At 44.2% G+C, this 27,353-nt stretch overlaps 1 protein-coding gene across 8 annotated transcripts; it reads left to right on the top strand.

Moving 5' to 3' along the window:
• Positions 1 to 498: 498 nt before the first annotated feature.
• On the top strand, positions 499 to 27,267 carry usp47 (ubiquitin specific peptidase 47). Of its 8 annotated transcripts, none has more exons than XM_045709133.1 (30): positions 511 to 789; positions 6,012 to 6,071; positions 7,354 to 7,548; positions 8,182 to 8,295; positions 8,448 to 8,601; positions 10,310 to 10,406; positions 10,520 to 10,665; positions 10,875 to 10,954; positions 11,242 to 11,259; positions 13,206 to 13,355; positions 13,606 to 13,701; positions 13,852 to 14,004; positions 14,258 to 14,434; positions 14,585 to 14,716; positions 14,911 to 14,987; positions 15,419 to 15,474; positions 15,679 to 15,791; positions 15,912 to 16,019; positions 16,262 to 16,469; positions 16,576 to 16,691; positions 16,849 to 16,968; positions 18,608 to 19,415; positions 21,831 to 22,006; positions 23,486 to 23,566; positions 23,754 to 23,869; positions 24,430 to 24,548; positions 24,870 to 25,000; positions 25,303 to 25,350; positions 25,469 to 25,599; positions 25,694 to 27,267. In XM_045709133.1, the coding sequence occupies exons 1-30, from the start codon at positions 745 to 747 to the stop codon at positions 25,866 to 25,868; spliced, it is 4,200 nt and encodes a 1,399-aa protein (XP_045565089.1). In that variant the 5' UTR covers positions 511 to 744; the 3' UTR covers positions 25,869 to 27,267. The 8 variants fall into 8 exon arrangements, with proteins under 8 accessions (XP_014030767.2, XP_014030769.2, XP_014030768.2 ...); XM_014175288.2 differs by having other exon boundaries at positions 11,239 to 11,259; XM_014175289.2 differs by having other exon boundaries at positions 512 to 789; positions 11,239 to 11,259; positions 14,258 to 14,416.
• Positions 27,268 to 27,353: the final 86 nt, after the last annotated feature.

Here is a 27,353-nt window from a genome sequence, read left to right as displayed (position 1 = left end):
CTGGAAGTCTATTGGAGGGATGCATCACCACTCTTCCACGGGAAATTCCATAATTTGGTGTTTTGTTGATGGTGATGGAAAATTCTGTCTCAGGCGCCGCTCCAGAATTTCCTACAAGTGTTCAGTTGGGTTGCAATCTGGTGACTGAGACAACCCTGGCATATGGTTTACATCGTTTTCATGCTCATCAAACCATTCAGTGACCACTTGTGCTCTGTGGAGGGGGCATTGTCATCCTATGGGGGGATAGCCACGGCAGTCAAAATAATGGCCTGCCCAGCATTTTTAAGCATTACCCTAAGCATGATGGGGAGTTAATTGCTTAATTAACTCAGAAACCACATCTGTGTGGAAGCACCTGCTTTCAATATACTTTATATCCCTAATTTACTCAAGTGTTTGTTTTATTTTTGGCAGTTACCTGTACATACATTCCCTACAGACTTGATCTAAGTACGTAAATTATAAGTGACATCAGAGATGTTTAAGGATGTGACGATGACACCTCAGAAATCTCGGGAAACTGAAGGCTGTCCATTTCCTCCCCATTGATAGCTGTGTGTTTGTGCTTAGGTGGTGTAACAGAAAGAAACTATCCGATATAATTTTCATACGAGTTGTTATTAGTTTCAGTTTAGTTGTATAGACCCTGGGGTTGAAAAAACACTATGTTTTTTTTCACCGTCGTAAAGTTTTCCCGTTGACATCGAGCTCGGGTAGATGGCTGTATAAATTGTCACACAAATGGAAATGGTGCCCAGCGAAGAGAACCAGCTCGTACCGAAAGAGGTGAGATTATCATAGCCAGTTACAGAACGGGTTTCTGGCAACAACGGGCCCTTAGTAATCATCCTTATGACAGTCAATGATACGTGCAACTTTTTAGAAGTTAGCACAGAAAACTAGTTGGTGGCATTATCTACTGACGCGTGAAAACGCAATGACCGAGTTGGCTAACTAACGTTAGCTTTCATCTAGCTAGTTAGCAAAAATTGCTAGCATGCTAACCTTAGCTAGCTACTGTAGCTTTAAGCCCGATTGTTTCGCTCAAAACGGCGTAGTAACGTTTAACTAGGAAACTGGTGGACAACAGAGGTAGCCAGCTAGCTACATGGAAAATAAAAAGAATTGTACAGTATTATTTGCAATTGTTTTGTTGTTGGCTAGCTTTATGATAATGTCGCTAGACATTGCTTTGAGGTGCTGGTAACGTTAACTTGTAACGTTAGCTGGCTAGCTTGTCAAAGCAAAGGCAAACTAGCCAGCTGGACGGTGTTGTTGATGACTAGCTAACTTGCTAGTTTCAGATCGGGTAAACAAGAGTCCTTATTGCAGTCAACGTTAGCTAGCCAGTTAGCGAGAGCTAGCCAGCTGGTTATCTATTTTTCTGAACATCAGTCTCACATGACAACCTTTTGGTTTCATAGCTAACGTTAATTAACTATGATATATCTTATACAAACATTTTGCTATTAGTTAGCTTTCATAATATCAGCTGTTCAGTGTAACTTAACTAGCTAACGTTAACTAGTAATACTCCAATACCCTCCTTTGCTTCATGCAATTAGGTCTAACTGTTAATAGTTAAAAATCTAAACGTTTGTGTCAGTACCTCCTTATTTACATTTCATAGGGTTCTTTTTGTATCCATAATTTCCACACCAAGATTTATTGTAGCTAATCCGGCCACTGTTTTGGCTGAGTTTGCTGAACTGTAGTGCCAGGGGCTGTAGAAAAGTTCCAGGCCTGTAGTCGGTGAACTGCCTGCTTTCATTGCAATCAGAAATAATTACATTGCCTTTTGATATTGTGTTAATGGATTTCCAACCTTTTGCAAATGATACTATAATCATCACACAATCCAAATCTTATATTAATATAGAAATGTGAATCCATCTAGCTAAGAAATAACATAATTGCAGATCAAGGATAAAGACAAGGAGTGTTGAGCCTCTGTTTAGGCTGGTATTAGGGCTGAGACTGGAATGTTGGCCTCAGTAGGATAATACATTTCTTTAAAATGGAATTGACTCTAGTTTTAATCTGCTCTGGACAGCCGCTCTCAATAATCAAGTGTTCCCAGTGCTCAAGGTCCAAGCCGCTGTGCTCAGCGCCTTGATCGGTCGGTCCTCTCTCCATCCCCCTAATCACGCGGCTGAACCCATTATTTCAGCTCTATGCAGCTCTATGCAATCTCCAACCCTACGCACACCGCTGCCTGGGCTTCTGTCACTCTGTATTTGAGCATGGCTAGAACAAATTTTTCAGTTGGATGTCTTGTGTAAAATAATGGAGAATCGGCTTTGTTATCCATTAACTAAGCAAGATAACTGTTCTTTCATTTGTCTCAATTTGAACTGGAACAGGTTAGGCGACTTGAAATAGTTTTTTTGACAGCACCAAAACTCAGTTTAAAGATCTTATTGTCCAACCAATGAAGGCAATAGTCAGTATTTGAATCAGTAGCTTCACATTAGTCACTCCAGCCTACTGTTGCGTTGTCCAGAGGGAACTGGTTGGTTTAAACTTTGTAGAGCCACCTGCTAGCTGCTGTTAAAGCGCTTGACAGAAGTTGTGTGCAGTGGGATGAGTCAGCGGGTGGAGGGTGTTTTCGGCCTCTGAGGTTAGACTTAGTTCTCAATCTGGCATTGGGCATATGCACACCTACTGTTTTTGTATTGTTCTAAAATTGTTCCTGTTTCATCAAGTACAACAAGGTCTTCAAGTCTATTTTATTCTCTAAGTTGTGTAGGCTAGCTTCAAACGCTCATATAATTTCCTCTGTGGTGGTGGCCTTTGCCCTTGTGTAGCTCCATTGCGGGAGCAGGCTTTCCTAGGAGATGACAAGACAGTAATACTGTGTAAGGGCTATTGTATTTACGTTCATTGTCATATTTCGTTTTTACATTTTACGTCATTTAGCAGACGCTCTTATCCAGAGCGACTTACATTTCCTTGATTTGGTAAACTTAGCAGTTTCAGACATTTCATAAAATGTCCCTAGTATGGTTCTTCTTTCAGGGAAATGTTAAGTTTGTCAGATGTGCAAATGCATGTTAATGCAATGTAATTCCCATGGCAACTCACGTTAGGCCTAAAATGTTCTTTTGAAAACCAAATCCCCAAGCAGGTTAACAAGCCCACTCTTACTTTCCCTTCATGCAATGGTCAGTTCTCGAGAAACAATGTGCATAGAAAAGTTTCAGTATCAGTTTCAGGAAGTCATTAGACCTCAGGTGCTACTGTAAAACCAGGAAGTGAAGATCCATATTGTCATCTTGATTGAAGAAAAATGTTTATCTTAGACTGGAGTAGAGGTCGACCGATTATGATTTTTCAACGCCGATACCGAGTATTGGAGGACCAAAAAAAATCCGTTACTGATTAATTGGCAGATTTTTATTTATTTGTAATAATGACAATTACAACAATACTGAATGAACACTTATTTTAACTTAATATAATACATCAATAAAATCAATTTAGCCTCAAATAAATAATGAAACATGTTCAATTTGGTTTAAATAATGCAGAATAAAGTGTTGGAGAAGAAAGTAAAAGTGCATTATGTGCCATGTAAAAAAGCTAACGTTTAAGTTCCTTGCTCAGAACATGAGAACATATGAAAGCTGGTGGTTCCTTTTAACATGAGTCTTCAATATTCCCAGGTAAGACGTTTTAGGTTGTAGTTATTATAGGAATAATAGGACTATTTCTCTCTATACGATTTGTATTTCATATACCTTTTGACTATTGGATGTTCTTATAGGCACTTTAGTATTGCCAGTGTAACAGTATAGCTTCCGTCCCTCTCCTCGCTCCTACCTGGGCTCAAACCAGGAACACATCGACAACAGCCACCCTCGAAGCAGCGTTACCCATGCAGAGCAAGGGGAAACAACTACTCCAAGTCTCAGAGCGAGTGACGTTTGAAACGCTATTAGCGCGCACCCGGCTAACTAGCTAGCCATTTCACATCGGTTACACCAGCCTAATCTTGGGAGTTGATAGGCTTGAAGTCATAAACAGCGCAATGCATTGCAAAGGGCTGCTGGCAAAACGCACGAAAGTGCTATTTTGAATGAACGCTTATGAGCCTGCTGGTGCCTACCACCGCTCAGTCAGACTGCTCTATCAAATCATAGACTTAATTATAACATAATAACACACAGAAACACAAGCCATAGGTCATTAATATGGTCGAATCCGGAAACTATCACGTTTATTCTTTCAGTGAAATACGGAGCCATTCCGTATTTGACTTAACGGGTGGCATCCATAAGTGTAAATGTTCATGTTACATTGCACAACCTTCAATGTTATGTCATAATTACGTAGAATTCTGGCAAATTAGTTCGCAACGAGCCAGGCGGCCCAAACTGTTGCATATACCCTGATTCTGCGTGCAAGGAACGCAAGAGAAGTGACACAATTTCACCTGGTTAATATTGCCTGCTAAATATGCAGGTTTAAAAATATATACTTCTGTGTATTGATTTTAAGAAGGGCATTGATGTTTATGGTTAGGTACAGTCGTGCAACGATTGTCCTTTTTTTCCCGCAAATGCGCTTTTGTTAAATCATCCCCGTTTGGCGAAGTCGGCTGTCTTTGTTAGGAAGAAATGGTCTTCACAGTTCGCAACGAGCCAGGCGGCCCAAACTGCTGCATATACCCTGACTCTGTTGCAGAGGTGACACATTTTCCCTAGTTAAAAGAAATTCATGTTAGCAGGTAATATTAACTAAATATGCAGGTTTAAAAATATATACTTGTGTATTGATTTTAAGACATTGATGTTTATGGTTAGGTACACGTCGGAGCAAAGACAGTCCTTTTTCGCGAATGCGCAACACATCGATTATATGCAATGCAGGACTGGCTAGATAAACTAGTAATATCATCAGCCATGTGTAGTTAACTAGTGGTTATGATTGATTGTTTTTTATAAGATAAGTTTAATGCTAGCTAGCAACTTACCTTGGCTTCTTACTGCATTCGCGTAACAGGCAGGCTCCTCGTGGAGTGCAACGTAAAGCAGGTGGTTAGAGCGTTGGACTAGTTAACCGTAAGGTTGCATCCCCAAGCTGACAAGGTAAAAATCTGTCGTTCTGCCCCTGAACAAGGCAGTTAACCCGCCGTCATTGAAAATAAGAATGTGTTCTTAACTGACTTGCCTAGTTAAATAAAGGTCAAAAAGAAAATCTCGGCAAATCGGTGACCAAAAATACCGATTGTTATAAACTTGAAATCGGCCCTAATTAATCGGCCATTCCGATTAATCGGTCGACCTCTAGACTGGAGTGACTTGAAAATGAGACTGAAGTTCTGCTGAAATTCAGGGTTTTCTGCCAGTCAGTGCCTATAGACCAGGTTGTTCTCTTACCCTCTGAAGGCTCATCAATAGTTAGTGTTGCTGTAGGACTACTGATGCTGGGTGTTTGTTTGCTGTAATTTGCCCTGTTGGCAGAAATATGTTTTTCGGTGTCACCTGACTGGATCAATGATTTAACGGAGATCCAGACTAATAACTCTGGTTTTAGATAAGTAATAATTCTACTGTTTGTCACTTAGCCTAGATTCTCATATCTGTTCTGTGTAGTGCGATTGTCTGGGCTTTGTAGCACCTACGGCTGCATGTCAGCACCTTGCAACATTATCTGTGATTAAAAATACCCCTAATCTGATAATTCACTCGTGTGTGTTGACATCTGCGGCTTGTTTGTATCATCGGCCTGACAGATTTTGCCAAGATCACCAGCTTTACATAGTTACTTTAGGATGGTCACTTGTTTTGTCTGTGGTTTTAATAATACCTACAGTATATTACTGGTGGTGTTTAGAAGTGAATTGAAAGCGTGCCATTCCCAGTTAGTTCGTCTGAACCAGTGTGCTTGTGGATGCATAGAGAAACTCTAGCATGTTGCGTAACTGTTTCCTTTCTCGGTAACAGCTGTTTGCACTGTTTTAATCTTTTATGTGTTTTTCACCCCTCCTCCCCATGTGTCATTAGGGTATGTTTTGGAGTTGCAGGCAGAGTATTTTTGATGAGATGAAGAAGAGGTTTTCTCAGGTAGTCCCTCCTAGTGGATTGGAGTAACTGTGTGCAGCTTACTGTGTGGGGTTTGCTGTCGACTGCATGGAGCCTCCGGTATTTGCGGTCCTGAATGTTTAGCCAACCTACTACCAGCTGGTCACCTAGACCATAACAAAATATTAACTTAGAACAGAGGGCTGATTGAGTGAGGGCCAGTTTTATTAACCAAAATGGCAGTAACACCAGCCCAACATGACACTCAGGCTACGCATGTAGGTTAAATAAACTGACCATAGGAATTTTAGTTTGGGGGATGACCCATTTTAATCCTTTAGGAAAATACAAAAGGTTCTTGGATTAGGAAAACATTTGACAAATGCCAACACACCACACACATGGATTAGAATTGTGGACAATTAAAGGTCACAATAAGCACTGACCATGTAATGGTGCTGATGGACCTTTTTAAGCTAGTCTTATTGCTCAAGCCTCACTGGAACAGTTTTGGGCTCATGTAGTCACACAAACACCACTATGTCTTGGACAGGTTTCTCTTGCATCATTGCTGGAAGGCCTGCTTTGGGGAAAATGGTCTGATACACTGTAGTAGACATGGTAATCATAACAAATGTTGGCTTCACTACATTTGCTGAATAACTAACGCATAATTTACTAAACATGGACAAAGCCAGACTGAATGGAAACAATGAAGGTCTATAGTGTGCGATGGTGTGAGGCTCTAACTAGACACGCAGATTGTAAACCAGACTAGCCCTATAGATTAAATGTATGCATGAGGCTCATCTTGATCTATCATCGCATGTTATGGTTTTTGATCACTTGAATACTGTCATCCCGTCCCTTGATGAGTTACTTAACTGAAGAAAACAAATCTGGTTTCCTTACTGAAGAGACATTCCTTATCGAGACATTTTGGGCACTGTCTGATAGTTTGGTGGCATGGCTCTGTTCCAGTCTCTGTAATGTGTCTCCCTCTCTAGGTTTGGGCTACTATTTTAATCTGCATCTTCCAAGAACATAATGCAACTTAAGGTCCACACCGTAGGTCATATAATAGTAATCCAGCATTGCACCACCCGCCTCCTCTAGATTCTTGTCTCGTTCGTTTGCCTGTTAGGGCATTCTCATAGTCACACATGAATGTCATAACTACTCACTGTAGTAAAATCGCTCGGGCTCCCTGAATGCATGCAAATAAGCTGCTGATAACGTTTTATTTTAATATTTTGTCATGAAGTAGAAAACTGAATGTTGTGATCTGCGCTCAAGGTGTTTGTATGTGTCCTGTATCCTACAGATAGAGAATGCGGCAGAGGAGCCCAGAGTGCTGTGCATAGTCCAGGACACTACCAATGCTAAGACGGTCAACGAGAGGCTCACCCTCAACCTTCCAGCCTCCACTACCCTCTCCAAACTCTTTGAGGATGTGGCCCACAAGGCGAGCTATGTGAACGGCACCTTTGACCTGGCATGGGGCAAGACCGGGGACATGGTGAGTCTGTGTCCTAAGATAACGTTATGATCCCAGGTCCCTTCATTGGATCCTGGTTGGGGGGGGCTTACATAGACCAAACTCCTCCAACACGTCTGTTTGCTCCTCCTCCACACATGGCTACACTGTCTACTGTACGTCAGCTGTTCTACTGAGCTGCACTCACTGACCAACGGCTTGAAATGGTGCTATTTGGATCCTCCCCATAGGGTGTAAATGGCTTTGTTTGAATGTACGCCAGTCTTTCTTTCCTGTCCCTGAAGTAATCTGAGGCTGGAGTTATCTCATGAGTAGGTCAGTGGATTAAGCTCTATTTCCACTGCTGGCTACTCCCCCCCCCTCTCCTCCAGCCAACATTACACGAGTAAATACTGCTGTTTCTTCATAGCATGCTCCACCAGCTGGTCCTAAAAGCTTATCTTTTGACTGATCAACATGGGGAGGATTCTCCTTCTGAATTCAATGGGATTTGACAGGTTGATTATGTTGGGTTTAATTAGGTTGTATTGTGGGGAACTACTGATATTTTTCAATCTCAAGTTTTATTTTGTTTGGGTCTGCAATTTATTTTCTCATGCTCAGACCTGCCTATCCAAACTGAAGGGTGTTTTTTCTTTTTCTGTTCTCCCCTAGGGGTCGCTGGATCCCAGCAGTGAGATGTCCCTCACTGAGTCTGGGTTCGAGCCCGGGAAGAGGAACTTCCTCCAGCTCACAGACAAGGACGGAGAACAGCCTCAGATTGCGTCGGTGAGTGAGTGGGGAAGATAAAAATAAGAGTTAATGGTTTATATGAATACCAGCATGCCTAGGGCATTCCCCTGGAGGAGGGATTGACATGCAGTTCGTTCTTGGTAGACTAGTGGTACCTATAAGCTGAAGCTTAATTCTCCTCTGTGTAGGATGAGTCGGGGACAGCGGGCAGCAGTGGTCTGGATGACAGCTCCCAGGAGCGCTTCATCGGCCCGCTGCCCAGAGACGGCACGGTGGGCTGCAGCAGCGACTACAGCAGCCCCAGCTACTCCTACTCCTCCATACTCAACAAGTCTGACACAGGTACACCCTCTGTCAACAGCATAGACTTGACCTCACTTCCTTTTACGTAACCCCCCTGACCGCTCACTTCATGAAGCAGATGCTAAGCTACAGGACTGTTTTGCTAGCACAGACTGGAATATGTTCCAGGATTCTTCCGATGGCATTGAGGAGTACGCCACATCAGTCACTGGCTTCATCAATAAGTGCATTGCCGACGTCGTCCCTACAGTGACTGTAGGAACATGCCATTGATTACAGGCAAAATCTGCACTGAGCTAAAGGGTAGAGCTGCTGCTATCAAGGAGTGGGACTATAACCCGGAAGCTTATAAGAAATCCCCCTATGCCCTCCGACGAACCATCAAAGCGTCAATTCAGGACTAAGATTGAATCGTACTACACCGGCTCCGACGCTCGTCGGATGTGGCAGGGCTTGCAAACTATTAGACTACAAAAGGAAGCACAGCCGCTAGCTACCCAGTGACACAGGCCTACCAGATGAGCTAAATTACTTCTATGCTCGCTTCGAGACAAGTAACACTGAAATATGCATGAGAGCATCAGCTGTTCCGGAAGACTGTGATCACGCTCTCCGTAGCTGATGTAAGACCTTCAAACAGGTCAACATTCACAAGGCCGCAGGGCCAGACAGATTACCAGGACGTGTACTCTGAGCAGGCGCTGACCAACTGGCAAGTGCCTTACTGACATTTTCAGCCTCTCCCTGATTGAGTCTGTAATACCAACATGTTTCAAGCAGACCACCATAGTCCCTGTGCTCAAGAACACTAAGGTAACCTGCCTAAATGACTACCGACCCGTAGCACTCACGTCTGTAGCCATGAAGTGCTTTGAAAGGCTGGTCATGGCTCACATCAACACTATTATCCCAGAAACCCTAGACCCACTCCAATTTGAATACCACCCCAGCAGATCCATGGATGACACAATCTCTATTGCACTTCACACTGCCCTTCCCCACCTAGACAAAAGGAACACCTATGTGAGAATGCTATTAATTGAGTACAGCTCAGCGTTCAACACCATAGTGCCCTCAAAGCTCATCACTAAGCTAAGGATTTGGCATGGGTCCTTAGATCCTCAAAAGGTTCTACAGCTGCACCATGGAGAGCATCCTGACTGGTTGCATCACTGCCTGGAATGGCAACTGCTTGTCCTCCGACCGGAAGGCACTACAGAGGGTAGTGCGTACGGCCCAGTATATCACTGGGGCCAAGCTTCCTGCCATCCAGGACCTCTATATTAGGCGGTGTCAGAGGAAAGCCCTAAAAATGGTCAGACTCCAGCCACCCTAGTCATAGACTGTTCTCTCTGCTACCGCAAATGGTACCAGAGCGCCAAGTCTAGGTCCAAAAGACTTAACAGCTTCTACCCCCAAGCCATAAGACTCCTGAATAGCTAATCAAATGGCTACCCAGACTATTTGCATTTGCCCCCCCCCCCCTTTACGCTACTCTGTTTATCTATGCACAGTCACTAACTCTACCTACATGTACATATTACCTCGACTAACCATAGCCCCTGCACATTGACCATTGACTCTGTACCAGTACCCCCTGTATATAGCCTGCTTTTTAATTATTTGTTTTATTTTTACTTATCTGCATTGTTGGGTAAGTCAGCGTTCCACTGTAAGGTCTACACCTGTTGTATTTGGTGCATGTGACAAATAAAATTAGATTTCATGTCTTTCTCCCCCTCTGCAGGATATGTGGGTTTGGTGAACCAGGCCATGACCTGCTATTTGAACAGCCTTCTACAAACTCTGTTTATGACCCCGGAGTTCAGAAATGCACTGTACAAGTAAGTACCTGTTCTCATGAAGCTCTTTGTATTGTTTTACTAAACAACTATATTTAATGAGAGGAGTGTTGTCCTAAAACTATTCTATTCTACTTGTCCACTGTTCTCTCCAGCTGGGAATTTGAGGAGTCGGAGGAAGACCCGGTCACCAGCATCCCTTACCAGCTACAGAGGCTGTTTTTGCTGCTGCAGACCAGTAAGAAGAGGGCCATCGAGACCACCGACGTGACCCGCAGCTTCGGCTGGGACAGCAGCGAAGGTGGGCTGTCACACTGCTACTTCTAGACAACCCCTGCCAGGCAGCCTCCCCGTAACCAGGAGGAGCCCAGGCTCAACCTCTTCTGATGTTTTGATAAAAGAACTGGAAGTGTGGGGGGAAGGGGTACTGTTTGTTTTGTCACACAGTTCACTGTGTCTTAACTGGTCTGTGTGTTTCTCTTCTGTGGTGTCTGCGTATCTGTTTTGTAGCCTGGCAGCAGCATGACGTCCAGGAGCTGTGTAGGGTAATGTTTGATGCCCTGGAGCAGAAATGGAAGCAGACAGAGCAGGTATGAAAGAAAAGTGAACCCTGCCACTTGTCTAAACCCTAATCCAGGGAGCCAATGAGGGGCCTTCTGTGGGAAGGGGAGAAAGTGCCAGTAAGGCTGAGGGTTAGCTTTTTCTGATCTCAGGAGTTTGGTATAAACCGTATACTCTTAATTCACTGTGGATAGAAGCACTAGGCTCGTGCACGTGCGCTCCTGCGTTTAGCTGTATTTGTAAAGAATGCTCTGCATTATCATTGTGGTTAATCAAAGTCCCATTTTGATTTTTGCTATATTTGTGTCCCCAGCAGCAGTTTTCTCCACTTACGGTACTTATTTGAACTTCTATTATTGTTTTCTTCACCTGTTTGTTTGATTTTATTTGTAATTTAACAAATTACATATTATATGCATACATAAAATGTGATCGGGATTGCACAATAAAGTCCGATTTATTTCTGTGGTCCCTATTTCTGGGGGGTTTGTTGACATACACTGAGTGTACAGAACATTAAGAATGCCTTCCTAATATTGAGTTGCACCCCCTTTTACCCTCAGAACAGCCTCAATTCATCAGGTCATGGACTCTACAAGTTGTCAATCGTTCCACAGGGATGCTGGCCCATGTTGACTCCAATGCTTCCCACAGTTGTCAAGTTGGCTGGCTGTCCTTTGGGTGGTGGACCATTTTTGATACACATGAGAAACTGTTGATTGTGAAAAAACCCAGCAGTATTGCAGTTCTTGACATAAATCTGTGCACCTAGTACCATACCTCATTCAACGGCACTTACATTTATTGTCTTGCCTATACACCCTCTGAATGGTTCACACACACACACAGGCCATGTCTCAAGGCTTAAAAATCCTTCTTTTACCTGTCTCCTCCCCTTCATCTACACTGATTTTGAAGAAGTGGATTTCACAAGTGACATCAATAAGGGATCATAGCTTTTTCCTGGTCAGGGAAAGAGCAGATGTTCTTAATGTTTTGTACACTCAGGGTAGATACAGTTACATAGAAACATTCCAGATATACAGACATGAAAATGTTTTCTACTTTTAAATCATTAGCCAACTTTTTACATTTGATTTGATGTTATTGTTGCTGTGGTAGTTCCACTCAACTGTGCCGGAATATAAAAAAGGGTTCTTACCAGATATACTCATATTTAAAAAGGTGATTATTTGATCCTCTGGCACAGGTGGTGGGCATCTCTAACAAAATAAACAATTGGATAGGTACGTGAGGACTGAGTCAGTGATAATTCTGTGGACCTTACCATACCAAGTTCAATTAATACAAGTCATTTTTACACACACACCCAGCCTAGCTGCTTAAAATGCTGGACCTCCAGATGAGTACGAGGGCCGGTAGAGTTAAAATAAAATTCGAACAAGCTTGTTTCAGCTGGTCTGTGGCTTATTCTTTGGAATCAAAAGTTAAGTCCTAAATTGTTGTTTAGATGTTTGTGGCTGCTGGTGAACCATGATGAGCACACATCATCAGTGACACTGAACTAGCTTTCCTGCCAGACTCTTCAGAGTGTCAATATCAAGCCATTTTGAGGTCTGGCTAAGAATTACATTTTGGGGTTTATTTTTGTTAAACATCTCACAGGTCTGGTACCTATCACCTTGGGTGTGAATTTGATGTTTTTGGTGTAACCTCTGATTTGTCCACTTTGACTAAAACCAGGGAACCTTGCAAGCATTACTCTGGAACCAAATAAGATGGATTCTGTTTTTCTAAGATGCATAGAAAGTTTGTCTGAAAGCCATTTAGTAATATTGGATAACTCTGCACTAAGGAGCTCTTTTACTGAGGCTTTGTTCTTTTGGGACACCAATTGAGCAGAGTCATCCGCATACAAAAACAATTTACAAGAGCAGGCTGATTTCACATCGTCAATGTACGGTAGGAAGAGCAGTGGAACAAGGACGCTCCCCTGCGGGACCCCACGGCTAATCTCCAGTTTTCCATTAGCATCCAGCACTTGGACCAATTGGTCTCTACCTGTTAAATATGGTCTTACGCAGTCAATGGGCCTGCTGTTGCAGTCACATATTTATTGAAATGTGTTGACTCTTGGAGAGGAGCCAAGTCATTGTCTTTGGGGAGTTTACGTTATTATTGAGCTGGCATAGAGTTGAGGTTGTGTGAGTAGTAGGTACAGTGAGAGCAGTGAAGAGCATGTTTCAGAGTTCTGAGAGATACCTGTGTGTGTGTTGTGACTGCTCGGGCCTGACTCCCTGGTGTTGTGTCCCCCCTCAGGCTGACCTGATTAACCAGCTGTACCAGGGGAAGCTGAAGGACTATGTGCGCTGTCTGGAGTGTGGCTATGAGAGCTGGAGGATCGACACTTACCTGGACATCCCTCTGGTCATCAGACCCTTTGGGGCCAGCCAGGCTTATAGCAGCGTGGTGCGTGTCTCTCTGCCGCCATCTCTTATATCTCTACCCTTCTTCATGACTATATAAGTATTAATCCAAGTGTGTGAAGAGATCAAAGCTATGAGGGTCATTTATGTGTTCACCACACAGACACTGAAGTCCAGACCCTGCTGTATGCTCCTGCATTTTCCTAAGACTTTTAATAGTAAGACAGTGTAATGTGACGTAGATGTGGTCAGAGTTGTTACTGATACAGTGCCTTTCTGACTCACTGAAACAGGAGGAGGCTCTGCAGGCCTTCGTCCAGCCAGAGACTCTGGACGGGGCCAACCAGTATTTCTGTGAGCGCTGCAAGAAAAAATGTGACGCCCGTAAGGTGAGTACACAGACTAGTGATCTTGTTGATGTTAAGACCACACTTCCCTTTGGGTCATGGGAGAACTGATTGGGGGGGGATGTTGAGTGAAGGTTGTCACTGGTCTAGCCATTTGTGTTCTGACCCATGCCCTTTGCCCTCCCTCCACAGGGGCTGAGGTTTCTGCACTTTCCCTACCTGTTGACTTTGCAGCTGAAGCGTTTTGACTTTGACTACACCACTATGCACCGCATCAAACTCAACGACCGCATGTCCTTCCCTGAGGAGCTGGACATGGGTCCTTTCATCGACGTGGAGGACGAGGTGAGACACACCAGCCCAGTGTGGCCTCCTATGTGTTTTATACTCTAGATAGAATAATGATATCAGGTCCGGGGTGGGGTGGAATGGTGCCAGGCCTTCAGGTCCACTCAAATTTAGATTTTCGATTATGTTTCATGTATTAGTCATTTCAATGTCATCATTAATTCATGAGTGTAACTGATACCTGAACTCTGTCTGCTTTCTCTCTCTTTCTATCCCGTTCTTTGTTTTTGATCAATGCCCGCTCTCATAGAAATCTCCTCAAACGGAGAGCTGCACTGACAGCGGGGCAGAGAATGAAGGCAGTTGCCACAGTGACCAGATGAGCAACGACTTCTCGGCGGACGACGGTGTTGATGAGGGCATCTGCCTGGACAGCGCCAGCAGTACTGAGAGGGTCCTGAAGCCAAAGGTACCCAGCCTCAACACTGTATGTAATACCACACAAACAGTCCTTACACTGTAGCACCCGTACTCCCTGTGTCTTGTAGCCCATTCTGGTCTGTTTGCATGTAGTGCAATCTGCTGTCATTAGATTTAATTGTTAGCTAATTCTCTCCTGCCCCTGTCTCGTCTCCAGAGTTCATTGACCTTTGAGCTGTTCTCGGTCATGGTCCATTCGGGCAGCGCTGCAGGTGGCCACTATTATGCCTGCATTAAATCCTTCAGCGATGGCCAGTGGTACAGTTTCAACGACCAGCACGTCAGCAAGGTTATTCTCAGTCTTCAAATAACTTATGTTTACTATGCATGTAATTCTAGACAAAACAACTCGACACAGGTTGCATCAAGAAAAAACGTAGGTCGAGGAGTTAAATAGACTTAATAAATTGACGCCTGTCATTGTAACATTCTATTGACAGTCAGAAACACAATGGTGGTTGTCCTGTGTGTGTCCTTATATAGATCACCCAGGAAGACATTAGGAAAACGTATGGAGGGTCCTCAGGGAGCAGAGGCTATTACTCCAGTGCCTTTGCCAGGTCAGTGGAGCTCCTGTCTCTGTCAATCTCTGGATTGATCTGAAATCAATATGTCCCTGAACACATCTCACTCCCATGCCTGGCTCTCCCCTCTCACAATCTCATTGTATGTACCTACTAATGCATGCCTACATGGCCAGAAAATTACCAGCATCTGTTCACTTCACACACTGCAACGTTCAATACCAGAGGAAGCTTTAATGAGGATGAACCGGGGCTTTTTTACTTAGAGTCCTACATTTTATTGAAGTCTCCCTGGGAGAAAAACAAGAGGATGGTTATTCAGGCTAGGACAAAGCCCTGTTGATAACTGAGCTTTTACATAATGCACTGTTCTTTCATGTGTTTGGAAAGGAAGATGGAACTCTAGTTGGCTACTCATTTTCCTTTTCTCCATTTGCATTTAATAAGATGTTTTTCTGTTCCAACAGCTCTACGAATGCGTACATGTTGATTTATAGGTTGAAAGACCCCTCAAGGAATGCAAGTAAGGGAAACGTATTAAATAAAGTCCACTTCCATTATCAAGTTTGCTTTTAAATGTCTAAAATGACTGTTAAACGGTATAAAGTTAAATATGTGAGTATAACAATCCTAGTAGGTTTTACTTTCCTAGTCTCTCTCAATGACTTGGACCCCCAGTTAGTTATGGTGATCTCTTGACTGATGGGCCGTGTTGTTACCACTGCAGAGTATCTGGATTGTGATGACTTCCCTGAGCACATAAAGCATCTGGTCCAGAGGGAGAAGGAGTCTGAGGAGCAGGAGAAAAGACAGAGGGAGATCGAGCGCAATACCTGCAAGGTACATCCTCCTCCTGAGGACTTTCCCATGGGTAACGGTGTCGGTCATTTCACTGAATGTTCTTCTGTTGTTTTTCACAGGGGTTGTATTGTTGTTAATTGCTCTGTATTTCTCTGTCAGATCAAGCTGTTCTGCATGCATCCGGTGAAGACGATGGCTCTGATGGAGAACAAGCTGGAAGTGCACAAGGACAAGACGCTCAGAGAGGCAACAGAGATGGCCTACAAGGTACGTCAGAGTGGAAGCTAAACGCGGAGGAAAGCATTGAAAGCTAATCTCACTCAGCAGCTGCAGTGCATACCAGCCAGCGGTCGGTGTCAGAATGGAGTGGTCCAAGGATAGACGTAGTTCTAAGATTAAAAGGGGGGTCGCAATGGCCAAGAGAAGCCTCAAAACATTCTCTTATGTGTCTATTAGCAATTGGATGTGTTTGTTTGTGTGTGTCTTTGGCCACCCATTCTGCCCCCTAGCTCATGGAACTGGATGGGGTGGTCCCGCTGGACTGCTGTCGCCTGGTCAAGTACGATGAGTTCCATGAGTACCTGGAGCGCTCGTACGAGGGCGAGGACGACACCCCCATGGGGCTGCTGCTGGGCGGGGTCAAGTCCTCCTACATGTTTGACCTGCTGCTGGAGACCCGCAGACCAGAACAAATCTTCCAGCCATACAAACCTGGAGGTGAGTAAAACACATTCGATACTTAAAATGTAATACTATAACTAGCAACTCTTTTAGCCTTTTCAGAAATGAGTTGTGTGTGACTGGTTAGTGTGTGTCTCTGTAGAGGTGATGGTGAAGGTTCACGTGGTGGATCTGAAGACTGACACTATCGCCCCTCCCGTCAGCATCAGGGCCTATCTAAACCAGTCAATCACTGAGTTCAAGCAGCTCATTGCACAGGTAAGTTAGTTCAGACACTCCTCTTTAATTCTTCCTTTCTATCTAATCCAGCCTGATACAGTCTACACTTGTAAGACCATAAAATCTGCCAGTATTTGTTTTGGGATCTGTGGTGAAGTATCTCTCTGCTGTGTGTGTGTGTATTGTTTGTTGACAGGCCACAGAGCTCTCAGCCGAAACCATGCGTGTCGTCCTCGAGCGCTGCTATAATGACCTTCGGCTTCTCTACGTGCCCAACAAGACACTGAAAGCAGAGGGTTTCTTCAGGAGCAACAAGGTCGAACTCTACTTTATTATTGTCCTTTCCAGCTTGGGTCTGCTGTGTTTAATGTTGTGTATCTGTAAACATTTTTCAGCAGTGCTTTGATCTCAGATGCTTTCGACTCTGTCAATCACCACATCCTTATCGGCAGACTCAATAGCCTTGGTTTCTCTAATGATTGCATCGCCTGGTTCACCAACTACTTCTCTGATAGAGTTCAGGGTGTCAAATCGGAGGGCCTGTTGTCCGGACCTCTGGCAGTCTCTATGGGGGTGCCACGGGGTTCAATTCTTGGGCCAACTCTTTTGTCTGTATACATCAATGATGTCGCTCTTGCTGCTGGTGAGTCTCTGATCCACCTCTACGCAGACGACACCATTCTGTATACTTCTGGCCCTTCTTTGGACACTATGTTAACAACCCTCCAGACGAGCTTCAATGCCATACAACTCTCCTTCCGTGGCCTCCAACTGCTCCTAAATACAAGTAAAACTAAATGCATGCTCTTCAACCGATCGCTGCCTGCACCTGCCCGCCTGTCCTGCATCACTACTCTGGACGGTTCTGACTTAGAATATGTGGACAACTACAAATACCTAGGTGTCTGGTTAGACTGTAAACTCTCCTTCCAGACTCACATCAAACATCTCCAATCCAAAGTTAAATCAAGAATTGGCTTCCTATTTCGCAACAAAGCATCCTTCACTCATGCTGCCAAACATACCCTCGTAAAACTGACCATCCTACCGATCCTTGACTTTGGCGATGTCATTTACAAAATAGCCTCCAATACCCTACTCAACAAGCTGGATGCAGTCTATCACAGTGCCATCCGTTTTGTCACCAAAGCCCCATATACTACCCACCACTGCGACCTGTACGCTCTCGTTGGCTGGCCTTCGCTTCATAATCGTCGCCAAACCCACTGGCTCCAGGTCATCTACAAGACCCTGCTAGGTAAAGTCCCCCCTTATCTCTGCTCACTAGTCACCATAGCAGCACCCACCTGTAGCACGCGCTCCAGCAGGTATATCTCTCTGGTCACCCCCAAAGCCAATTCCTCCTTTGGCCGTCTCTCTTTCCAGTTCTCTGCTGCCAATGACTGGAACAAACTACAAAAATCTCTGAAACTGGAAACACTTATCTCCCTCACTAGCTTTAAGCACCAGCTGTCAGAGCAGCTCACAGATCACTGCACCTGTACATAGCCCATCTATAATTTAGCCCAAACAACTACATCTTCCCCGACTGTATTTATTTTATTTTGCTCCTTTGCACCCCATTATCTCTATTTCTACTTTGTACTTTCTTCTACTACAAATCTACCATTCCAGTGTTTTGCTTGCTATATTGTATTTACTTTGCCACCATGGACTTTTTTTGCCTTTACCTCCCTTATCTCACCTCATTTGCTCACATTGTACATAGACTTATTTTTCTACTGTATTATTGACTGTATATTTGTTTTACTCCATGTGTAACTCTGTGTTGTTGTATGTTGTCGAACTGCTTTGCTTTTTCTTGGCCAGGTCGCAATTGTAAATGAGAACTTGTTCTCAACTTGCCTACCTGGTTAAATAAAGGTGAAATAAATAAATAAAATAAATAAAGATGTAACACAAACCTAATTTGTCCATTCTCTGGTTTCTCTTAGGTTTTTGTGGAAAGCTCTGAATCCCCAGATCACCAGGTCACCTTCACTGATTCCCTCTTGTGGAAACTGCTGGATCGCCATGGGAACACAATCCGCCTGTTTGTTTCACTGCCTGTGCAATCCCCCGGCACCAACAGAACTATTTGCCCAAAAGTTGGCGGCGACACTGAGGAGTGCTCTGAGGGGTCAAAGGGCAACAGGAATTCTGTAGAGGCCATCCTGGAGGAGAGCACAGAGAAGCTGAAGAACCTGTCCCTCCAGCAGCAGCAGGGCTCCAGCACCAGTGACAGCCAGAAGAGCTCAGACACCAGCGACTTCGAGCACATCGAGTCCCCCTCACCCTCTCAGGAACCAGACTCCTCCGTATCCGCTGTCGTTGCAGTCGACAACCGAGAGCTGGAGAACCGGATCCGGGCGGCCAGCGGGGGGAGCGGCGGGGGGACCTACTCTGACCCGGAAACCCAGTTCCCTGGGGAGGAGCGCTCGGACTCTGAGGTGAACAACGACCGCAGCACGAGCTCAGTGGACAGTGACATCCTGAGCTCCAGCCACAGCAGTGACACGCTGTGCAACGCCGACAGCGGCCCCATCCAGCTGGCCAATGGCCTGGACTCACACAGCATCACCAGCAGCCGCCGCTCCAAGGCCAACGAGGGCAAGAAAGAGACGTGGGACACAGCCGAGGAGGACAGTGGCACGGACAGCGAGTATGATGAGAATGGGAAGAGCAAGGCGGAATCCTATTACCTCTACTTCAGAGCAGAACCATATGCACAGGAGGACGGCTCTGGGGAAGGAGGCCAGAAATGTACGTCTTCTCTCTGATGATGATGATGATTCTGTACTCAGCAGTGATTTTGATTGTACAAAGTGTTTCTCAACCTTTTCTGTAATGGGGCTTGGGAAACTATGGTCTCCCTCCCCTAACCCATTCATATCTGTAATGGAAATGTATCATTTACTTTGGTAGACATGTTCTCTGAGTTTACTGATGGACAAATCTGAAGAGTTTGTCTACAATGTGAGTTGTTGATACTGTACTATATTTAGTCTTTGGACACATGGGGTTACTGTTTTTTACACATTTCATTCATCAAGTCTTGTAAATACATGTTCAAATGATCAAATCTTAATCATTTTTGGTATATAGATTGTGTGTAGGAGATATCTCTATCTAATGAAATCTACTCACTCCTAGAGTATAAGCAAATCCAATGCAGGTCAATGGAGAGTGAGGCCTGCTACAACATTCAATCAATCAAATGTATTTACAAAGCCCTTCTTAGATCCGCTGATGTCACAAAGTGCTGTACAGACACCCAGCCTAAAACCCAAACAGCAAGCAATGCCGGTGTAGAAGCACGGTGGCTAGGAAAAACTCCCTAGAAAGGCCAGAACCTGGGAAGAAACCTAGAGAGGAAGCAGGCTATGAGGGGTGGCCAGTCCTCTTCTGGCTGTGCTGGGTGGAGATTATAACAGAACATGGCCAAGATGTTCAAATGTTCATAGATGACCAGCAGGGTCAAATAATAATAATCACACTGGTTGTCGAGGGTGCAACAGGTCAGCACCTCAGGAGTAAATGTCAGTTGGCTTTTCATAGCCGGTCATTCAGAGTATCTCTACCGCTCCTGCTGTCTCTAGAGAGTTTAAAAACGCAGGTCTGGGACAGGTAGCACGTCCGGTGAACAGGTCAGGGTTCCATAGCCGCAGGCAGAACAGTTGAAACTGGAGAAGCAGCACAGCCAGGTGGACTGGGGACAGCAAGAAGTCATCAGGCCAGGTAGTCCTGAGGCATGGTCCTAGGGCTCAGGTCCTCCGAAAGAGAGAGAATTATAGAGAGCATACTTATATTCACACAGGATAAGACAGGAGAAATACTCCAGATATAACACACTGACCCTAGCACCCCGACACATAAACTACTGTAGTATAAATACTGGAGGCTGAGACGGGAGGGGTCGGGAGACACTGTGGCCCCGTCTGACGATACCCCCGGACAGGGCCAAACAGGCAGGATATAACCCCACCCACTTTGCCAAAGCACAGCCCCCACACCCTAGAGGGATGTCTTCAACCACCAACTTACTATCCTGAGACAAGGCCGAGTATAGCCCACAAAGATCAACGCCACGGCACAAACCGGGGGGGGGCCAACCCAGACAGGAAGATCATGTCAGTGACTCAACCCACTCAAGTGACGCACCCCTCCCTCTTTCTCTCACAGTCTCACGTGTGTACACACCACAGACATTCACACACTTGCACACCCATGCGCCCGCTCAAACAGCTGGTGGGAAAGTCCAATTGTTCTAAATGTATTTACAAATGCAGGTCTTTGAAGCTAATCTTGTTTAGTCTGATGTCCTAACTGGTTTATTTGAAAGTTTAGTTTGTGGGAACTGTAAAATTGTTATTTTGTAAATAAGTGTGGGTTGTTCATATGAATTTAATAACTTTTTTTACAGCACCATTTTGTTTTGAACGAAACCTTCCATACATGTTTTTCCATGGTAGAAGAGGTCAGAAAGTGCTCAAAGATTACACAGTTTCCATACCCCACCCTACCATGAGACATCCATGCACACCCGCATGTGTGTATGTCTGTGGTATGTGTGTACACGTGCTTGTGAGAGATGGAGAGAAAAAGGGAGAATGCTGTAGCAGGCCTCACTCTCCATTGACTTACATTGGATTTGCTTGTGCTATAAAGTAAGATTTGAAGATGTTTAAGATCTGAGAGAGGGAGAACGGTGTAAAATGACTCTCTCCAATCTCCATTAAATCAGCTTGTATTGTATATTCTGTAGGCAGTGGGTGTTGACACAAAAAACAGCAACATGTGTCCAAAGACTAAATATAGTATCATACAGAAACGGCTGTAATTCACAAACAACATCGAGTTGAGTCATATATTTCGGCTTAAATAACAATACTATATGCTTTTAAACAATTGAATTCTGAAATGTATTTCAAAATGCATATGCTGAAGTCATTTTAAAGATTTTTTTATTTCATTTAAATTATAAAATGTGAATGGGTTAATTTAAGATGAGCACTCATGTCAGTTATCTGACAGACCGGTGAGCAACACCTTGGGGGTTAAGAAACACTGGTTTAGATGCTCTTAGAACAAAATCCACATGTAGTATTTAATTACTGTTATATGATTAGTTTGTTCCAACTAATTAAAAAGTATGTTTTGGTGCTGTTTGCCTGTCAGGTGTACTGGTCCACGTGGATAAGAGGATAACTCTGTCAGCGTTCAAACAGAATCTGGAGCCTTTCGTGGGGGTCACCTCTACCCAGTTCAAGGTGTTCCGCGTCTACGCCAACAACCAGGAGTTTGAGAGTGTACGGCTCAACGAGACCCTCTCTTCCTTTTCTGACGACAACAAGGTACGTAGCGTCTCACTATCTGCCCTTTCAAAACATCATGACTCTTCTCAAAAGATAATGGTGTGTGTGTTTGTTTGTAAAAAAAAATATATATGTGTGTGTGTGTGTGTGTGTGTGTGTGTGTATATATATATAATATATATATATATATACTGCTCAAAAAAATAAAGGGAACACTAAAATAACACATCCTAGATCTGAATGAATGAAACAATCTTATTAAATACTTTTTTCTTTACATAGTTGAATGTGCTGACAACAAAATCACACAAAAATAATCAATGTAAATCCAATTTATCAACCCATAGAGGTCTGGATTTGGAGTCACACTCAAAATTAATGTGGAAAACCACACTACAGGCTGATCCAACTTTGATGTAATGTCCTTAAAACAAGTCAAAATGAGGCTCAGTACTGTGTGTGGCCTCCACGTGCCTGTATGATCTCCCTACAACGCCAGGACATGCTCCTGATGAGGTGGCGGATGGTCTCCTGAGGGATCTCCTCCCAGACCTGGACTAAAGCATCCGCCAACTTCTGGACAGTCTGTGGTGCAACGTGGCGTTGGTGGATGGAGCGAGACATGATGTCCCAGATGTGCTCAATTGGATTCAGGTCTGGGGAACGGGCGGGCCAGTCCATAGCATCAATGCCTTCCTCTTGCAGGAACTGCTGACACACTCCAGCCACATGAGGTCTAGCATTGTCTTGCATTAGGAGGAACCCAGGGCCAACCGCACCAGCATATGGTCTCACAAGAGGTCTGAGGATCTCATCTCGGTACCTAATGGCAGTCAGGCTACCTCTGGCGAGCACATGGAGGGCTGTGCGGCCCCCCAAAGAAATGCCACCTTACACCATGACTGACCCATCGCCAAACCGGTCATGCTGGAGGATGTTGCAGGCAGCAGAACGTTCTCCACGGCGTCTCCAGACTCTGTCACGTCTGTCACGTGCTCAGTGTGAACCTGCTTTCATCTGTGAAGAGCACAGGGCGCCAGTGGCGAATTTGCCAATCTTGGTGTTCTCTGGCAAATGCCAAACGTCCTGCACGGTGTTGGGCTGTGTATATATATATATATATACACACACACACACACACACACACACACACACACACACACACACACACACACACACATATATATACATATATATATATATATATATATATATATACACACACATATAATATATATATTATATATGTGTGTGTGTGTGTGTATATATGTATATATGTGTGTGTGTATGTATGTATGTGTGTATATATGTATGTATGTGTGTATATATATATATGTATGTGTATATATATGTATGTGTGTATGTGTATATATATGTATGTGTGTATATATATATATATATATATATATATATATATATATATATATATATATGTGTGTATTTATATATATATATTTATTTTATATATATATATACACATCTATCTGATCCATGACGCTCCTCTTGGTCTTCTTACAGGTAACCATTCGATTAGGCAGAGCACTGAAGAAGGGCGAGTATCGGGTGAAAGTGTACCAGCTACTAGTGAATGATGCAGAGGTAAGGACCGGGATATGCTGATGTTTCTTCAGACACACAAGTGATTGTTATTCGGTGTTGTGCAATTTCCTCACTTAACAGCAGCCTGTAGGTGTGTCACTGATGGATTTGTCACCAGGGTGTATTATGTGACAGTTGTATATGTCATTGTGTTTCATGCTTAAGTGTGTGTGTGTCTCCTTCCCAGCCCTGTAAGTTCCTCGTAGACACAGTGTTTGCTAAGGGCATGACTGTGAAACAGTCCAAAGAGGAGCTAATGCCTCAGCTGAAAGACCAATGCAAGCTGGACCTCAACATCGACAAGTGGGTTCCACCTTACACACTTAAAAACATGTACAGTCAAGTAACTCTAATCTGCATATCTAAGATGATCTATGTACACAATCCAATGCACATGAATGTATGGGCACACATCCAACCATGCATCAAATATTATACACTTGATTCCCTTACCTACATATTTTCTTATGAAAGCATTTGTTGTCACCGGCAACTTGACTGTAAAAGGTTCCACAGTTGTCTTTGTGGTGATACAATCAGAATGTCAAAGTCTCTAGTAATTGACCAGATGCTCTTATCCAGAGCGACTTACAGGAGCAATCAGGGTAAAGTGCATTGCTCAAAGGCACATCAACAGATTTCTCGACCTAGTCAGCTCGGGAATTCAAACCAGTGACCTTTCGGTTACTGGCCAAATGCTCTTAACCGTTAGGCTACCTGCTGCAGATCCTCTCACTTCAAAATATCATGGGCATCTTTGTTCTCTTATGGATGGGTACTGTGAGTGACCTTTTAAAGCACTGACTCACAGCTGATGCTTATTGCTAGAAGTGTTGTTGAATCCTAATTGTGTGTGGGGTCAGGTTCCGTCTCAGGAAGAAGACGTGGAAGAACCCAGGGACAGTGTTTCTGGACTACCACGTCTACGAGGAGGACATCAACATCTCCAGTAACTGGGAGGTCTTTCTGGAGGTTCTAGATGGTAATACTGGTTTGCTATTGTTTCGACTACTCTCTTCAGAGCCATTGTAAATCGCCTCATGGTCATCATAGCCTGAATAGAGACAAACTTACACTAAAATATATTACTGCTTTTATATCAAATGCCTATATTAGGTAATATAAAAATGGTTTTAGAGGAAGATTTAACATAATTACTTCTGTAAAAGGAAAAAGACCTGTAGAACTGAATTGTCTCTCTTCTGAATGAGTATCACTTGTGAGAGAGCGAAAGAGAGGCTGACAGAGACAGTGGGTGTGTGTGCTCAGCCATCCCCAACCCTCCTCTCCTGTCCCATTCCAGGACCGGAGAAGATGAAGTCCATGTCCCAGCTGGCTGTGCTGACCCGCCGCTGGACCCCCGCCCAGATGAAGCTGGAGCCCTTCCAGGAAGTGGTTCTGGAGAGCAGCAGTGTGGAGGAACTCAAGGAAAAGGTGTGTGTGTATTCACGTACTGAATGTGGTGCCAGTCCTTGTACATGTCTAAGGCCACAGACACGCTGGATTGCAAGGCAGCACTGTGGGATTGTCTTACCCACTAAGTGCTGCTCCCAGCGACATCACTGGGTCTGATGCACCACTTGGGAGTAGTGAGATGCACTGTAACTTTTCACATCACAGTATATAACATCAGCCTCTAGACTTTGAGATGCATAAGTAGATGTTGCAAGGTAAATTATAGGGCATGCTAAATTAATATAAAAAGGCCATTTGTGACATCAATTCTCTCTCTCCAGCTCAGTGAAATAAGTGGTATTCCTCTTGAAAACCTGGAGTTTGCCAAGGTGGGTAAACCGTTTTTGACACTAAGGATTTATGTTTTGCTCTTGCGTTGATTCACTCCACTTAATTTCCTGAAATGTTTCCCAGTTTACTGACTGGCGTCCTGATTGTCTCCTGCAGGGGCGCGGAACATTTCCTTGTGATATCTCGGTATTGGAGATCCATCAGGATCTGGACTGGAACCCTAAAGTGTCCACTCTGAATGTGTGGCCTCTGTACATCTGTGATGATGGTGCTGTGGTCTTCTACAGGTAAACCCCTCATGTTCAGGGAAAACTGCAGATATTTGGTTTAATATACGTATGTTCTGCAGAAAGTCTCACAGCTTGTGCTCTGTTGTTTCAGGGACAGCACAGAGGAGCCTATGGAACAGTCTGAAGATGAACGCAATGAGCTGATGAAGAAGGAGAGCAGCCGCCTGCTGAAGACTGGCCACCGGGTCAGTTACTCACCTCGTAAGGAGAAGGCCCTTAAGATCTACCTGGATGGGGGCCCGGTCAAGGACCCGGGGCAGGACTGAGGCCCTTCTGAGGCCCGTCCCAGTTAGCTGCCTGCCTGCCTGCCGCAGTGTAGCTTGGCCCGGCCAGGGGACCCTGTCTGGCGTGGGGCCCCACGTTGACTCGACGACGTCACCAGAGCAGTGCGGCTCACACGCCCTCTTTCGTCCTCCCATCTGAGCTCCAGGGGAAAGAGTGGCTCAGAAATCATATTGTGCACTATAGTTTATTGTACTGTGAAGTTTAAAGGGAAGTGCAAAAGCTATTCAATAAAAAAACTAAAATACCATACAGACAAATCAATTTAATGGAAATGTTCCAGATATGGGTGCACGATCAGAGTAGAGCTGTGTAGCCAGAGGGAAAGAAATGTCTGTCTGTTTCCTCTCCTCTCTCTTCTGCGCGACACTTTATCTCCTCATCTCTCTCTAGCACTTGGTTTCTCGCTCTCCCTCTGTTAGGCAGACTAGCAAGAGACTACCTGACCCATCTGTGAACATGTACCTGGTTCAAATTCTCCACATTTGATATTTCACCAGGCTAGAGCGATGCTCGTCCCACCCACCCACTTTAGAGACTGAGTATAAAGCCAAGAGTATCTACGACAACAAACTCACTTTCAGTCTTCTTCCAGTTATTTGTCTTCTTTAATTCAAACTGCAGTTTATCATCCTTGGCAAATTGATTCCTTAGTTCACACTCAACATTTGAATGACCTCTTTCTTCTCTGATTCTATACAGTGGTCATTTTTTAAATTTGCTGACGTTTCTGCTGTTTTCCCACAATGTCACAGTGTGCATCACTGTGGAAACTCCTCTTACTGCTGCTCCACCCCCTACGCTTTATAGGAGCTCAGCCTCTGTCATTTCCTCCTGATTCACTGATACGTGTTAGTCTTCCAATTACCAAGGAAATGGCAACTAGACCACCAAGTAGACTACGTTAAGGCGCTTATTATTTTGTTCAATGTAAATTATTTTGATGTTATTGTGAGCGACCTCTGGCACACATTAAAACATTTTGTCTGTTTAACCTTATGTTAATTTAGAAACCTGTTTATTTCCTCTGTCGTTTTTATTTCTGCACGATGTGAGTGGTGTGCGTGTCTGTCGAGGCCACGTGCATGCTGATTGCTTGAGGGGCGGGAGCCCTCAGTGGTTTTGGGAGATGGTTGGGTGGTGGTTGTGGCAATATATACCTGCTGCTGCTTCTCATAGACTGAGACCAGAGGGCATAGACCCTACTGGACCAGCTGACTGGGTCTCCACACTGCAGGACCCAGCAGAGCTCTTCTGGGCTTCTAATGCTGCCTGCCACAAGCTGTTCACAGTAGAAATGCCAATAAAATAATTTGTTTCTTTGTTTTGAGGTTTAAATCGTGTGTGATTTTAGAATGATATTAAAATGTTTTTTTTTCATAACTGCAGTATTCTGTTATTGTAAATTAAGTATTTTGAATCCCCACTTTACCAATGCTGCATTTATATGTATTGAACATGGTATACAT

The sequence above is a fragment of the Salmo salar genome, chromosome ssa26, assembly GCF_905237065.1.
Source record: "Salmo salar chromosome ssa26, Ssal_v3.1, whole genome shotgun sequence".
In the NCBI taxonomy this organism is placed as follows: Eukaryota; Metazoa; Chordata; class Actinopteri; order Salmoniformes; family Salmonidae; genus Salmo; species Salmo salar.
Note: the sequence above shows the minus strand (reverse complement) of the source record. Positions and strands in the feature narration are given on the sequence as shown.

Bases quoted from the DNA above. Each gene is read 5' to 3' on its own strand.
- usp47 (XM_014175288.2), top strand. From the start codon at position 745: ATGGAAATGGTGCCCAGCGAAGAGAACCAGCTCGTACCGAAAGAG. The intron at 14,005-14,257 runs GTGAGACACACC...CCGCTCTCATAG, and splicing joins TCATCGACGTGGAGGACGAG to AAATCTCCTCAAACGGAGAG. The intron at 22,007-23,485 runs GTACGTAGCGTC...GTCTTCTTACAG, and splicing joins CCTTTTCTGACGACAACAAG to GTAACCATTCGATTAGGCAG.